Source organism: Notechis scutatus, chromosome 8, assembly GCF_049901735.1.
Source record: "Notechis scutatus isolate UNSWTSFEM ecotype Mainland chromosome 8, rNotScu1.2, whole genome shotgun sequence".
Lineage (NCBI taxonomy): Eukaryota > Metazoa > Chordata > Lepidosauria > Squamata > Elapidae > Notechis > Notechis scutatus.
In genome coordinates, this window is record NC_142016.1 from 4,864,716 (window position 1) to 4,879,839 (window position 15,124).

The 15,124-nt window shown below is 42.1% G+C and overlaps 1 protein-coding gene across 6 annotated transcripts in view; it reads left to right on the forward strand.

Moving 5' to 3' along the window:
* COL16A1 (collagen type XVI alpha 1 chain) overlaps positions 1-15,124 on the forward strand; it is a 234,413-nt gene that overhangs the window by 210,101 nt on the left and 9,188 nt on the right. For all 6 annotated transcript variants that reach the window (XM_087970506.1, XM_087970507.1, XM_087970509.1 and 3 more), the window contains 10 exons: positions 128-181; positions 1,042-1,077; positions 2,276-2,338; positions 5,304-5,375; positions 7,187-7,240; positions 7,960-8,004; positions 8,333-8,377; positions 11,024-11,077; positions 12,590-12,643; positions 14,563-14,613. In XM_087970506.1, coding sequence (XP_087826632.1) covers positions 128-181; positions 1,042-1,077; positions 2,276-2,338; positions 5,304-5,375; positions 7,187-7,240; positions 7,960-8,004; positions 8,333-8,377; positions 11,024-11,077; positions 12,590-12,643; positions 14,563-14,613 — 528 coding nt within the window. The remainder of the gene's footprint in view (positions 1-127; positions 182-1,041; positions 1,078-2,275; positions 2,339-5,303; positions 5,376-7,186; positions 7,241-7,959; positions 8,005-8,332; positions 8,378-11,023; positions 11,078-12,589; positions 12,644-14,562; positions 14,614-15,124) is intronic.

Here is a 15,124-nt window from a genome sequence, read left to right on the forward strand (position 1 = left end):
TTCCAGCTTTCATTCAGTCATCATCTAAGCCTGCCAGATTCAGGCTAACCAGCCCAGGGAGAAGTTCAAGCCTGCAGTGCAACAACTCTAAGCAAACAACACCCATGTTATTCTTTCCTTGCATCAGGGTCCCAGAGGAGAAAGAGGGTTGCCAGGCAGCTCAGGGGAAAAAGGAGACCAGGTAAGCTATTCTGGGCCAGGAGTGTTCCACTCTGGAAGTGGCCACCACGTGGGGCAATGTGCCCACAGGTTATCCCCGGAGAGAGGGAGGCTGTCCTTCTCTTCGGGCACTGCAATAGTGTCCCTGTGCCTCACTGCTTTGAGTGTTGTTTCCTCCAGCCTCTGCTAGAGGCTTAATCTGGAGTGCTGGTAGGAGTGGTTGCATGGCATGGTTGAAAAGGGCTAGTGCGGTCAAAATTCTGTCTGTTTTATGTCAACTGTCCTACCTACTGGTTAGACAGTAAGAGAAACTCCTGGGACATTCTTTTAACCAAGAGTTTACTGAACTCTTAAAGTTTTACTCAAAGTTTACTGAAAATAAATAAAGACTTTACCGAAAATCCCAAATGGGCACAGAAATAGAAACTCCAGTTTTTGTGCAAACAGCGTTAAGAAAACTTTCCCATTTCCCCTCCTGGCCCTCCCATTGTCCATTGTCCACCAATCATTGGCACTTTACTTGCTCTGTGAACAGTCTGCCAGCCTTGGATGTTCCCAGCCGATGATCTTGGGGTCTTGGGTCTGTCTCAAACTTCCAAGAGGGAAGTAAGGAAGTCCTTTAAAAGCTTAATGCCACCTGAATAAATAATACAGAAATCCAATACAGTAGTTTTTTGTCCTTGCCTCCTTCTGAGAGCTTTTTTTCCTCTTCCCAGTATAGTCATCTGCCCCAAGATTTCTCTGTGGTCTCCCGTCCAAAATGCTAATCTGGTTTTACTCGACTTAGCTTTTTCAGATCAGCACTGCTTGCATCAGGGGGGCTATTTTGCCTATCTATCTTGGGCATTGCTGGGTATTAATCTACATTTATTTTATTCACAGGGTTTTCAAGGCCAGCCTGGTTTTCCAGGGGCACCGGTAAGTTTGGTACATCCTAAAATATTTTGTCCTGGAGTGTTGGGTCTCCTTAGACAATCACTTGCAAAATGTCTGTGAATTGAAACAGCGCATGGCCATAAGTAAAGAGTCACAGCGCCTCTTCCAATAGATTCCAATCACATTAATTAAGATTCTCTTTAGGGATAAAATCCCCAAGAGAAATCTGTTTAAGAAGAAAAGCAGTACTAGCATGAGAAAAACCAATGTACTAATAGAAGAGAATATTTATAGCCCAGAGTTGAACTTTGGGCTCCTTGGTGCTCTCTGAGCTTGGTTGTTTTCTTGCATGATCCAATTAGGTAGCATCAGAACACTGACAATTAGAACAATTAATCAATGGAACAACTTGGCTCCAGAAGTTGTGGGTGCTCCAACACTGGAGGTGTTTAAGAATCATTTGTCTGAAATGCAGGGGGTTGGACTAGAAGACCTGCAAGGTCTCTTCCAACTCTGTTACTCTGTTATTCTGTGGGTAATGATGCATCTTCAAGAAAACAACTAAGCTCAAAAAACAAACATCCCAGACCTTTCTCTGGCAGTACAGAAATGGAAAATTAACTTTCCACAAGCTTCCAATCACCTTTTTCCAATCTGATGCCATCCAGATATGGTTTGGACCTGACAGGATGGAAATTGGTAATCCAGCATAGCTGGAGAACTTCAGCATAAAAAAATTCTGCTTAAAGCCAACCAAAGACACTATCTGTGAGAACTTCATCAGTTCATCACAGAACCACACAACTTTTTGCCCGCTTTTCTCACTTCCTGACTGCTACTTGGGGTGGAAAATCTCAGCTGGGGCCTCCCCTCGGCCTACTAGGACAAAACATCAACCCATTTTCCATTCAGAGGCCAGCATGAGCATTCTTTTCACCACAACGCATAGCCTCACATCAAAATCTCATACTACCATGAAGCACCTGATCCGACTAAAATCTCAGAAGCTCCAAAGTTAAATAATGAGTAAAATTAGTGGGGGAGTTTTGATTTTTGCAGAGCTTCTGCCCCTCTCTATGATAGGCTACAGAAATGTATAGTAACCTAATTCAAGTCATTTAGACATATTGCAGAATCCCTGCTTGTCCTATTACAAAATTCCACACTTAGACTGAATAGATCTTTTCTTACTAATGTAGCATATTTAGTGTTCTGAAATCATTGCTGGTGTCTTTTTCAGGGTCCTCCAGGTTTTCCAGGAAAAGCAGGGCCTCCTGGACCTCAAGGACCTCCAGCCGAAAAGGTGAGTGACCAAAGCCAAATCTTGAGGGGAGGGAAGATAAACGAAGCAGGAGCAATTTTGCAAGAAGCGGGAAGGCTGTAAACATACCTGCCATCCGATTTCAATGGGAGCAAAATTGCACCAGCTAATGAACACCCCGTTTTTCTTGGCATTTTCATTCACACAAAGAAGTTGTTCAAGAAAGATGCATCAAGAAGATTATATGTATTAAGGGGTAGTTGAGCTGAAATGATACTTCTGTATAAAAACATGGATGCAGTGTGTTTCTAAAAAATATAAAAGGGAAAGTCGCATACAAAACCATACACCTAAAGTGAAAACAATTCTATTACAACTGATTTTCCTGGATGATTTTTTTGCAGCTGCAGAAATATTGACAGAGGGAAAGAATGCATGGAAATCCGTGTGGTTAACCCAAATGCAGCCTTAGTGCTGTTATAAACTGCTGGGGAAAAGGGATTCTTCCGGTCTCCTGGGCTTGAAGAAGAGGGGTGGGTTCTGGCTTCCAAACTGGAAGAACAAGGCCAAAAGAAACAAAATATGAAGGTCAACTTCCCTGCTGGCCTTGATATTTTATACCAATTGCAGGACTGTTGCTACAGAAAGCAGCATGACTTCCTCCTTCCTCGTTCATCCCTTCCTTTCTCCTTCTGCAGAATCTGCACTTATCTGCAGGCAAAATTGGGATAATGACAGCATTGACTCTATATCTCCCTTCCCCTTCCTCTATCTTCAGGCAACTTGATCTCTGCAAGAGCAGCACTCCAGATGCTAGTCCATCTTTTGTTCCTGAGATTCTCTTGGAGGTTATATTTTCTTTCCCCAAACTCCACATCTAAAATGCTGCTCTTGCAGTCCTTTAATATTACTTAGAGCTGAACAGAAGGAGCAACCAAGGGAGACATAAAGACTTTGTCTCCACTAGTTTAGCTAATCCTAAACCTGCAACCATCCATTTAGCAACCATTCAAAGTTTCAATGGCACTGAAAAAAAAGTGACTTATGATTATTCCTCACACTTACAACCATCGTAGCATTTGATCAAAATCCAAACGCTTGGCAACTGGCATGTATTTATGAAGATTGTAGTGTCCCAGAATTTCATGATTCCCCATTTGTGGCCTTCCCATCTGGCTTCCAACAAGTGAAGTCCATGGGGAAAACCAGATTTGCTTAATAACCCTGTGATTCACTTAACTACAGTGATTCTCTTAACAGCCATGACAAAAAAAATGGGCATGATGGACCTTTCTTGGGAGTGGAAATTCTGGTCCCAATTCTGGTCATAACTCAAGGACTGCCTGTGCTGCCTTCCCACTAGGTACAGGAACCAAGAGACACAGCCATGAGATATTTCAGAGGCGGGAGAGTAAGAAGGCATGAATTGTCTCATCCACTCACATTTTCCATCTTCTAGGCAAGCAGTTGGGGGGTAAATGAAGACCCTTCTTCCCCCAGAGCTACAAATTCTCACACTCCTACTTCAGCTAGCTGGCTCTCTGTCCAACAAGACCATGGATGAACAACCTTCAGAAGAGCAAGGGGGGAACTGGGGTTTTTTTGCTCAAAGGAGGAGTTTCCACAGGGATTTGTAGTAGACACATACTATTAAAGGCAGAGAGTTTTATCTATGTATTACAGGTCATGGGAATACTTTCTGCAGATAGAAGGCTGGATGGAGAAGGCATTGGAAGCGTGGATCTGGAAAGGAGCCCCTTTGAGGATGCCAAGAGAAAAATAGCCGTTGGGTTGCAACAGGGAAGAGATTAGGAGAAGTGGGAGAGGGAGGGGAGCCTGCCAATTGCTGGCTTTTACTGACATCTGCTGCGTTTTCTCAGGATTGCAGCCTGGAGATTTTGTTTGGCTCTTGGGAAACAGGAAGAGGCACGTTGAAGGGAAGTAAACCTTGAGCCTAATTTAAGAAGGGTTTTTGTCTATGGAGATTTTCAATCATCGTTATAGGCCATAGTTGTCGTTATAGGTCATACTTGTCCTCATCATCGTTATAGGTCATAGTTGTCCTCAAGGTGCTTTTTTTTTTTTTTTTTCAAAAGGCAGCTCGATTTTCTAAGTTTTTTTTTTTTCCCCTTTGAAAACATTTCGATTCTCATCCAGGAAGCTTCTTCAGAACTGAAAAAGCTTATTGGATGAGAAGCGAAATGTTTTCAGGGGGGGGGAAAAAAACACAAGAAAAGTCCAGCTGCCTTTTTTAAAAAAGCCCCATTTGGGTTTAAGAAAGATTGTACGTTGTGGTGTTCAAATGGGGGACCTTCCTCTGGGGAGGGCTGGCAAAGCATAATTCTCACTTCCCCCAGAAGCAGATCAGCTTTCTGTCATCCGGGGAATGGGGACATTTTCCAGCAAAGGAAGCTAAGAGGAAGCCTAGAGGAGATGGGGCAACATAAGCATTTAATACAAGTAGTCCTCAACTTACAACCACAATTGAGTCCAACATTCCTGTTATTAAGTGAGGCGTTTGTGAAGTGAGGTTTGTCCCCTTTTACAGCCTTTCTTGCCACAGCCCTTAAGGGGTTGTTAAGTTAGTAACCCTGCTGTGAAGTGAACCTGGCTTCCCCACTGACTTTACTTGTCCGAAGGTGGCCAAGGGGGAATCATGTGACCTTGGGACACAGCCACGGTCATAAGTATGAATCAGTTTCAGAAGCCGGGCTTCTGAATTTTGATCACGTGATCATGGGGATGCTACAAAGGTGGCAAGTCAGAAAACGGTCACCAGTCATTTTTATCAGTGCCATTGTAAGTTTGAATGGTTGCTAAGTGAACTGTTGTAAGTCGAGGACCGCCTGTAAATGCGATGGAAAGGAAGACGCATGGGAATCTAATCGCATTTCTCCCCAGCCCAAGCTGTGTCCTCTCCTTGGCTTCTTCTCCTTTACTCTTCTTCTCCATGGCAGCCAACAGCAGCAGAATCATTGCAAGGGCTTCTCTCCTCTGTTTTCCGCAGGGCAGCGAAGGGATGCGTGGGACTCCTGGCATGGCTGGTCCCCCTGGGCCTCCAGGGCAACCTGGACTGCAGGTAAGTAGGCTGAAGACCCAATGGTCTAAATCAGACAACCTTTGCGGATCAACGGTGTGTGTGTGTGAGGGGGAGATGGGAAAGGAGATGGTACTGCGTGAGTGCCTGGCAGTCATGCATGCACACAGGTCCATTTGCCCGAGTGGCGTGCATGTGTGATCACCACTCATGCAAGTGGAGCATGAATGCACACGCTCCCCCGTTGCTCGGGCAAGTGGGAATGCATGTGCACACGTCTGCCGTTTCCGTGGCCCGGTTGCAAACAGCTCATGACCCACTAGTGGGCTGTGGTCCTGAAGTTGGGAACCCCTGGTCTAAATCACCCTACAATGAAGGTGACAAAACAGCAGGTTTCACCCATGGTGTAAAATCAGCAGTACAGTTTTCCTGTGTCCACCCTAAGAAGTCCCTTTCAGATGCTGAAGCCAACTCATTGTCAACTCATAAAATATTTCTCTGGTCTTTTTAGAGTTGCCAACAGAAAGGGAAGGGGAAGCAGTGAGGCAGCTTGGAAAGTGAAACACAATTCCATACATAGTTTTCAAAGATAGTAACTAGGTGACTGAAGTTTCTGCAGCGCAAAATTCTAACTGGAGAGCATGATTGATGACTCTGGGCTATGGATGTGTCCCATTGGAGAATATGAATTACGGTACACCCAGGGGGTGGGGGAAAACCAGGGTCAAGGGTGACAATGAATGATGTGCCTCAGAGTTGGCTACACCCAGGCAGTGCCGGACATCTTAACTCCCAATAAATCCTTTTGAAGTTTTGGAAGTTTGGCTCGAGACTCATGATTTAAATGGGGGGAACTGCCGGAATCCTGACACTCATCTCATTCTGTTCTTAAACTACCAAATTAAACTCAAGTGTATCTCCTCATCACCCATTCTAAAACAAGGAAACTGTGGCAACTTGAAGTTGGAAAGTAAAAGATTTAAACGTTCCATCCACTGCGGCACCGGGTGGGGACAAAGACTGGGGAGCAAGGAGCAAGAAGATGCTTTATTATTTTTGTAACAGAAACTATGGCTCCTTCCATAAAATATTTATGATGTGCACCCTGTATTCAAAATGTCCTGCTTCCCCAGATGTACTTTTGTACTAAGAGCACAAGAGTTTGTTTTGTTGTCTTGTTTCAACATATCAACCCCCTTGCAAGACTGCCATAGGTAAAGATTAGAAGGAGTCTGTTCGCCCTTTTCCAAATGAACCAATTTTATGAAAAGGCTTAGAAAAGGGCACTTGTTTAAATTAGATCTCGCTAAAAGCCATGGCTTACACAGCCATCCATTTAGATTCTTTAGCTGTGATTTGCACAACAAGCAAATGACACCGTAACAAGCAGAATATTACGTAAATTTGTTTGACAATATTCACTTTCCATTTAGCTTCAGAGGCTGATATTGCAGCAATTTTCAGGTGTGGGTTTCCAGTTCTAACTGTAGTGCACTATTTTCCCCATTACACAGCGTCCAATTTAGCATCAAGGATATTTTGCAAGTCTACATCCAAACATAATTTCTGATTCTATAGGGCTATCAATTACAAACTATGCTTGATCATCATACCAGATCATTACAGTGAGACATCACTGTGTGTGGCTCATTTATTTTCATCTTAACAACTATGGTTAAAATGTTCCGGCTTAAAGATATCCATCCATAAACCAAACTTCAGCACATTAAGCTGTCTTAATATGTATAGTGCATTAAATAAACATAAAGCATTGACCGTTGCACTTGGATTTTTTTTTCTTCCTCTTGGCAGTTCAAAGAAAGAATGCACATGTAATCTAAGTTTATTTTTAGGGTCCATCTGGCCTGGAGGGACAAGATGGAAAAGATGGAAAACCAGGGTCACGGGTAAGAATGTGTGTCCCAGTAGCAAATTACACTAGCCTTTCTTACAACATTCACATGAACAATCATCCCCTAGCAATAGGTTGCATTCTACAGTCACTGCTGGCTCTTTAGGATTGAAAAGCGAACCATTAAGAAAGTTTGGCATCAGCTGACCTTCACCTCCTTGAGAATACAAATAGTCTTCAACTTAAAAACAGTTCACTTAGTGACCGTTCAAACTTACAGCAGCACTGAAAAAAGTTACTTATGACCATTTTTCACTTATGAATGTTGCAGCATCCCCGTAGTACATTTGGATGCTTGGCAACTGGTTCATAGTTATGACGGTTGCAGTATTCTGGGGTCACATGATCCCCTTTTGTGACCTTCTGGCAAGCAAAGTCAATGGGGAGAAGCCAGGTTCACTTAACAACCGTGTCACTGACTGAAGAGCTGCAGTGATTCACTTAACAAATGTGGCAAGGAAAGTCGTAAAACAAGGCAAAACTCACAACAAACTTCTCACTTAGCAAAATAAATTCTGAGCTTCAATTGTGGTCGTAAGTGCAAGATTACCTGTAATAGCAAGGTGGTGATTATATGCCTCCTGGGAAAAGAGAGTGTGGACCCATTTATATCCGGATGGGAAGTAGGGAGAGAAGACAACTTTGGTATGCTGAAGACTAGGAATATTGCAGTTATCTTTCTTTTAAGGAGCACTAACTCTTGACTTCTTCTAGGGTGACCCCGGATCTCCAGGACCTCCAGGAATGATGGGACCTCCAGTAAGTTGTTGGCTATCCAAGATTCTACTAGTCATTGGGAAAGAGGGGGACAGAGTTTTCTTTCTTCCATTTCTTTCTTAGTTTCTTGGGAGATTGGACGGTGCCATTTTTTCATCAGCTAGATGATGCCCTTTTAGCTTTGTCTTGGCACGCAGATGTTTACCAGCTGTTCTCAACTGTAATGATTGTTGCCAGATACTAAAACCAAGCCAGGTTCTTTTGTGGGGAAGTACATTTCTGGTCTGTTGAATCTTCAGTGCTCAGTGCCTGCTGACTTTGAGCCAAGTTTATAGCCTCTCTATTGTTGTTTTCTTTTTCTTCTCCCTAGGGATTCAAAGGGAAAACAGGTCATCCTGGCCTGCCAGGACAGAAGGTTAGCCTTGTCATTGACTGCAAGATCAAAATGTGATACATGTTCCTTCTTATTTATTCAACCTCATGTCAAATTGGTCAAATATATTGTCTAGGAGATGGTTTCTCCTTGCCTGAAAATTGGAAAAGCCAAAGTATCGTGAGTCTGAATGCAGGAAGACTGTAATTCTCACTGATATAAACCACTGATTGTTAATTATCTCCTTAGGGACAATTTGTTTGGGTAAATGTATTATTATAACCTATCAAGACTCTTCACAGCTTATGATAAACACAACAATCAAGTTAACTAGAAATGTTAAAAACAATGCTCACCATTAAAATCAGCAACTAAAATCCTTTTTTAAAGAAGTGCTTGGTCTTAAAAGCTTTTAAACCAAGACTTGCCATAATGCAGTAGAAAATACACCCCCCAAAACTGGGTGACCACAAAGAAAACTCCAGTAGACCTTGAATCCTAGAGCAAGAGGAACCTTCTCAAGAAGCCTTGATACAAACCACGGGCATCTTATAAAAGCAATAAGCAGCCCTTTGTATTTTGTCTGGAAAGAAATAGGCAACACATGATGGTATCAACAGAGAAGTTATAGCTCAGGGTTGAACTGTGGGTTCTTTTGGTGCTTGGTTGTTTTCTTGCAGACATTTCATTAACATCATCACTGCTTAAGTTACCCAGGTAACCGATGATGTTACCTAGTCAGATAATGAAACATCTGCAAGAAAACAATCAATGACCCCACATGATGACACAATTTTACCTCAGACGAGTTCTGTCAGACCCACAGATAGGCCTGCAGAGAACATGTTGCAGATGTCACACTCAGGCACCACACTATGAAGGTCATTTTCTTCCAATTGGCCAGTCAGATCAAAGATACTTCTGACCATTGACTATATGAGAGTTTAACATCTAGGAGCATCTCCAAGCTACACACTCGCTTCTTCCTCCTCCTTATTTCAGAATAGAGAGATCTCTCAGTTCTCTGGAAAGGTGACCCTCTGACAGAATCTGTCTTGTATTGTTGCATTTTCTGTATAGTATTCTACATGCAACTCATTATCTGTGGAAAATTTTTCTGCATACATTTGGCTGCTCCCGAAGGTGAGAATCTAAGATAAGCAATGCAAGCCGTTTTAAGAATTACAACAGAAAAGAGATTTATTTCAGGAAGAACAAGATAGGGATAAACAAAGCCTAGCACCTAGCTAACTACAACTTACCAGAAAGAGAATGGGAGAATGTGCATTCTTTAGGTGCATATCTGGAAGAAAAGGAAGAGACAGGGATTTGAGATTAGCTGTCTCAGAGATCAGGAGCAAGCAGAGTATTTAGACAAGGAATAAATTATTAGCTTGCTTTCTTTGCCCCACTGACCTTTGTCCTTGTGGTCAGCAGGTGACAAAGTGCTGAAGAGTCTGTACCACTGAAGTCACAGGTCCAACATTATTAACTGCAGGCTGGTGTTCATGACCATTGTTTGGTCAAGTATTAGGGCAGTGACCAGGTGCCCAAGCCGTTGCTTCTTTTGCATCCAGAAATAATGAACAAACCGGTAAATAAAGGGGTTTTAAGCTTTTTTATTAGTTCAAGCAAACTGATTGAAAGGCATAACATAAAAAGCTTACAGACCAAGCAAGCTAGTACCCAAATCTCTTACATGCTGTTAGGAACTCCTTAATAACAACAGCAGAGATATCCTAAGGACAGCCAATTTCTACAATACTAATGTGAGGTTACATGCAGAAGCTCCTCACAAATAAGTCCAAAGTTTGGATCAAAACCTGGCACTGTGACTTCATGGTCGTACTATGGTCAGAAGACTGCAAGACCTGATTTTGCTTGGTAGCAGGTGATTCTGGGAGGTAAATCAAATGTCGGAGACTTTCACAGCGAAAAAAGCTACACAAAGATTCCTTCCTTTCTCCTTTATTCAGTAAACAAAAGTAAAAGGCAAGCAGGTTACCTCCAAATGAGCTCTAAACTGGTCTTAATATAAAGGGGGAATATCATTAAGCTCCTCATAATAACAATGGTCTTCTTCATTGCCACTTCAACCATTTCTTGACAGTGTTATGAAAGTAGATTTCAGGGTCATCAACTCAACAATCAGGCAACAGCAATCCAGCTTGTTACATTAGAAGCTGAAAAATATTGGAGACCGAGAGAGATTATAAAGGCCCCTGTTTTGAGAAGCAATTCTTTCTAAGAGCAAAAAGAAATTCAGTAAAAAGATCTCAAGTAGACTCTGGAGAACTGCTGTCAATTAGGGCAGATCCATCTCTCCCAAACTTATCCCTTCAGAAACCCCCTGAATTCCCATTGAGAATTCTGGGGATCGAAACCCAACATTGGAAACTTGAAGAATAGTGACAGAGTTCCCCTTGGGCTCTGTGGACCATTGATTTAATCTGGCTCCAGGCAACTTCACACATCTCTTCAATCCCAAAGGTGTGTTTGGCTGTGACAAAGCATTCAGAGATTTGGGCCCGTTGGGACAGTGAGGAGGACAGCTGATCCTCATGACCGTCTGTCACCAAGGCTGGTTGAACAAGAAGACCAGGAAATTTACTGGAAAAAGATAGGCTTCAGTTGCTTTATATCGTCCATAATATACACATTCTAAGCCATGCCTCCTTGATTTTCTAGGGTGATTGTGGTAAGCCAGGACTTCCTGGAAATACGGGCCGGGCTGGAGCTGAGGTGAGTTGTCAACAACCAGACAAAAATGAATTGCAATGTCAGGAATACACTCTTGAGTTAATCCTGCACTGTGTTTGCCTGGATTCAGCAGTGGGCAGGGTGGCGGTGTATGAATATGTGGAAATCATTATAGAAGAATCTTCGTTCATTGTCGTAATATACCATGACTGACTAAAGGAACTCAAGTTGAGAATGCAGAGTAGATGAAGGATGGAGATATACAAAATGCTGTGGGTGGCTCAATTCAAAACACTTTGGTTTGTGTTTGTGGGACAAAGAAAGTGAGTTGGAATTAGCAAGATGTTGGGAGGAGAGCAAAGTAAATCCACAAGATTAATTCTTCTACTAGTAGTTTACCTCAGTTACCTTCATACAGATGTGTATGGAGAGAGAGAGAGGGAGAGACAGAGGGAGGGAGGGAGGGAGGGAGGGAGAGAGGGAGGGAGAGAGAGAGAAAGAGAGAGAGAGAAAAAGAGAGAATATGAAGGACATTGATGCAACAACAATCTTCATTACCAAACCTTCCCCACAGACAACCTTGTGCTGTGCAAATTATTATATTATGTACGCAGAAATTACTTGCTATGCCAAGGGAAGATAGATTGCTATGCAAACATATGCTTTATGGAAGTAGAGGAAGTCCTCAACTTACTATGTAATTGAACCCAGAACTATGGTCATAAGTCATTGCAGTTGTTAAGCAGCTCACCATGTCACAAGACACAATTTTATGACTTTTTTTGTAGCAGTTGTTAAGTGAACACAGCAGTTGTTAAGCATATCCATTTTATTCAATGGGCGTGTTTTGCCGGAAGCTGGAAATGAACACCAGCAACGGGCAAAAAAAGTCAAAAATTATCACAGGACCATAGGATGCTGTAAACAAAGGTGAGCTGGTTGCCAAGTGCCCAAAATGTGATCATGTGACCACATGGGGATGCTGCTGTCGTGGATACGTTCACCACCATGAGTTATTTGCAAAAATAATAAAGATGGGATACAAATAACTTCCATTCCCTTCCAATGTTTATTCTATTCTATTCTATTCTATTCTATTCTATGCTATGCTATGCTATGCCATGCCATGCCATGCCATGCCATGCCATGCCATGCCATTCCATTCCATTCCATTCTACTCTACTCTACTCTACTCTACTCTACCCTACCCTACCCTATCCTACCCTACCCTACCCTACCCTACCCTACTCTCTGAATAATGGTGATAGTAATGAACTTCAAAATTGGGTCATAAGTAGCTTTGTGGAAGTCCAGTATAACATCTAAGCAACCAGTCATAAGTTGAGGGCTGACTACCTGTAGATGAAATCAGAGAACAGTAGACGAGGCATAGTTCCGTGTATACATCCCAAGATATGTATGTTTCGATGCTATAGCATTGGTTAGCTTAGTTATAACTTGCCCAGAAGTCTCTGGCAATGTATTTATACAATTTGCTCCAAGAATAACCTAACACAGATAAATATTTGCTCTAATGTTCTTTTGCTTCTGCAGGGAGAGCCAGGTCCTGTGGGGCCTCAAGGTAGACCAGGCCCTCCTGGACATGTCGTAAGTCAAAATACTCTTTCTTGAATTTTGTGTGAGCAGATTTATAGTTGGGTTGCAAAGATGTCTATAAAGCTACCAGGTCAGGCTTCTGAACCACTGCTAAAAGGCAGATACCACTTGGCATAAAAGCCAAAGTAAAATGTCAACTGTTAAATTCTCCATTTGTATCATTTTGTTCTTTTCTGAATTCCCTTTTTTAAAACAAAAATAAAGCACCATTCACATTTTGGTTTTTATAAGATAAACCAAACAAACAAACAAAAATGAGCCCACCAAACCTATTCCTCAGAAATAACAGCAGTTCTGCAGATAGTCAGAATAAGCTATTCCAATTGCCAATCCCTCCTCAATCCAATAATTAAAGATTGGTCACTCAAAAGCTGTATGGAAACTATTGAACTTCCGTTATTGCAAATAACCTGTAGAATTCAGTATATTTTATTCTCAATCTGGACTGATATTTAGAAATTTATGTTCCTGTCAACTATAAAACTATAAATTGGAGTAACTGCCGGAATCCTGACAGATCCACTTAATCCACTGAAGAGAATCTAGTTACTTAAGGCATCTAGCTAGAAACTAGAAGGCCATGAGTTCTAGTCCTGCTTTAGGCATGAATGCCAGCTGAGTGATGTTGGGCCAATCACCAGGAAACTCTGTTTTAATTCCGCTTCAGGTATGAAAAAAATTGATAATCTTGGGCTAATCACTCTCTCTCAGTCCAACTCACCTCACAGGGTTGTTGTGGGGAGAAAAATAAGGATATTAGACATGTTCACTGTCTTGAGTTGTTTATAAAAATAATAAAGCAGGAATATAAATAGATTAAATAAATAGTTTTGCCAAATCTTAATTCTATAACTCCCATCCATCCATAACTAGGCAGCAACTGGGGCAAGCATTAACACTGTGGGATCATTGGTGCTCTCTTGAGTTTAGTTGTATTCTTTCAGACGTTTCAGGCACGTTTCAGATGTTTCAGGCATGTTGTGCAACAAGGTCACATAGTGGGAGTGAGTTAGGGACTTCTGTTCTCACTGTGAGTTGTTTTGGGGGTGGGTGCACGAAGGGAGGCTCAGCCAATCTCATTGTACACATGTTGTACTCTGACAATAAAGGTAGTAATAATCATCATTACCAAACTAGGTAACATCATCAGTGCTAGATTAGTGCTATCTTAACATTGCACATTAGAATTTTAACCAGAGTCAACCTAGATGGCACAGACCAGTGTGTCTGGTTGCTCTGAGCTGCCATATTTATCCATTTACATCTGGGAACTTACATTGGAAATGTAGCAGGAAGCTAGACAGCACCCTGTCTTAATTTCTTATGTGTGCTATGCTTCTCTGCAGCCCGAATCATGAAACAGACTGTGTGAAGAATATATGGGCAGATAAGAACAGAGATTTAAGGGGGGAGAAACCAGGTTTCCCCTTGCTTGAATAGCCCTTGTGATGTCAAGATCAGATACCCTTTGAGATCAGACTTAACTTACGAACAAGAAACGTAACTACTCCAGATTTCTCCCTTGGTCTCTATTCAGCAAGGATTCTGACATGAATGAATATGTCTGAGCTTTCTAAAATGCACCCAAGAGAACTTTATAAAGAATGCTGTTTTAGATGTCCATGACTAACTCCCGAGTATGCTTTTCTCTAATAATTCATTTTGGATTTATTTTTTAGACATGAAAGGCAGAGTCAGTCTTACTGGGGAAATACTCAATGGTGATCAGTATATTCAGTGTTTCCAAATTTCAGCAGCTTTAAGAGGTCTGGATTTCAACTCCCAGAATTCTTCAGCCAGCATGGGGAATTCTGGGAGTTGAAGTCCAGATCTCTTAAAGTTACCAAGGTTGAGAAACAGTGGGTTTGTCTACATTCTTACATCCTTTTGCAATGTTTCTGTCTCTTCAGGGTCCACCTGGAAGCCCTGGTCAACCTGGTCCATCAGGGCTTGCTGGAGTTGTGAGTATCCTCCCTTCCCTTTTGGCATTCTTAGGCTCTGGTCTTCTTGAGTCTGATCCAACATGGATCCTCTTCACTTCTGAATGAAGCCACAGTATAGGAACCATTCATTCTTTGAAGCTTGCAAATCTCTCTCCACTGGAACCCCTTTCCCATTTCTTTGTAAAGACAGTGAATCCCTACCTCCAAAATCATGTCCAACCAAATAAGAAAATGATCTCCAGGAAACATTCATTGAATTGTCAATTGTTAAGATGCCATCTTGGAAGGTGACATTTCATAGATTGGTACTGGACTGCAGAGGGTGCTCCCAAGAACTTCCCATCCTTCTCTAGCCAGATGTATCTGGACAATCTTGGAAATGCTCATCTTCTTAGCCAACCCAATCCCGGGGGCCAAGGAGGATGCAATCTACTATATCTAGAGACTGTCGTGTTGGGGGCGGGGAGGCGAACCTACCATCTAGCAAAGTAGAAATACTCTGTGCTATTCAGTCAACATTTTTTAGAAC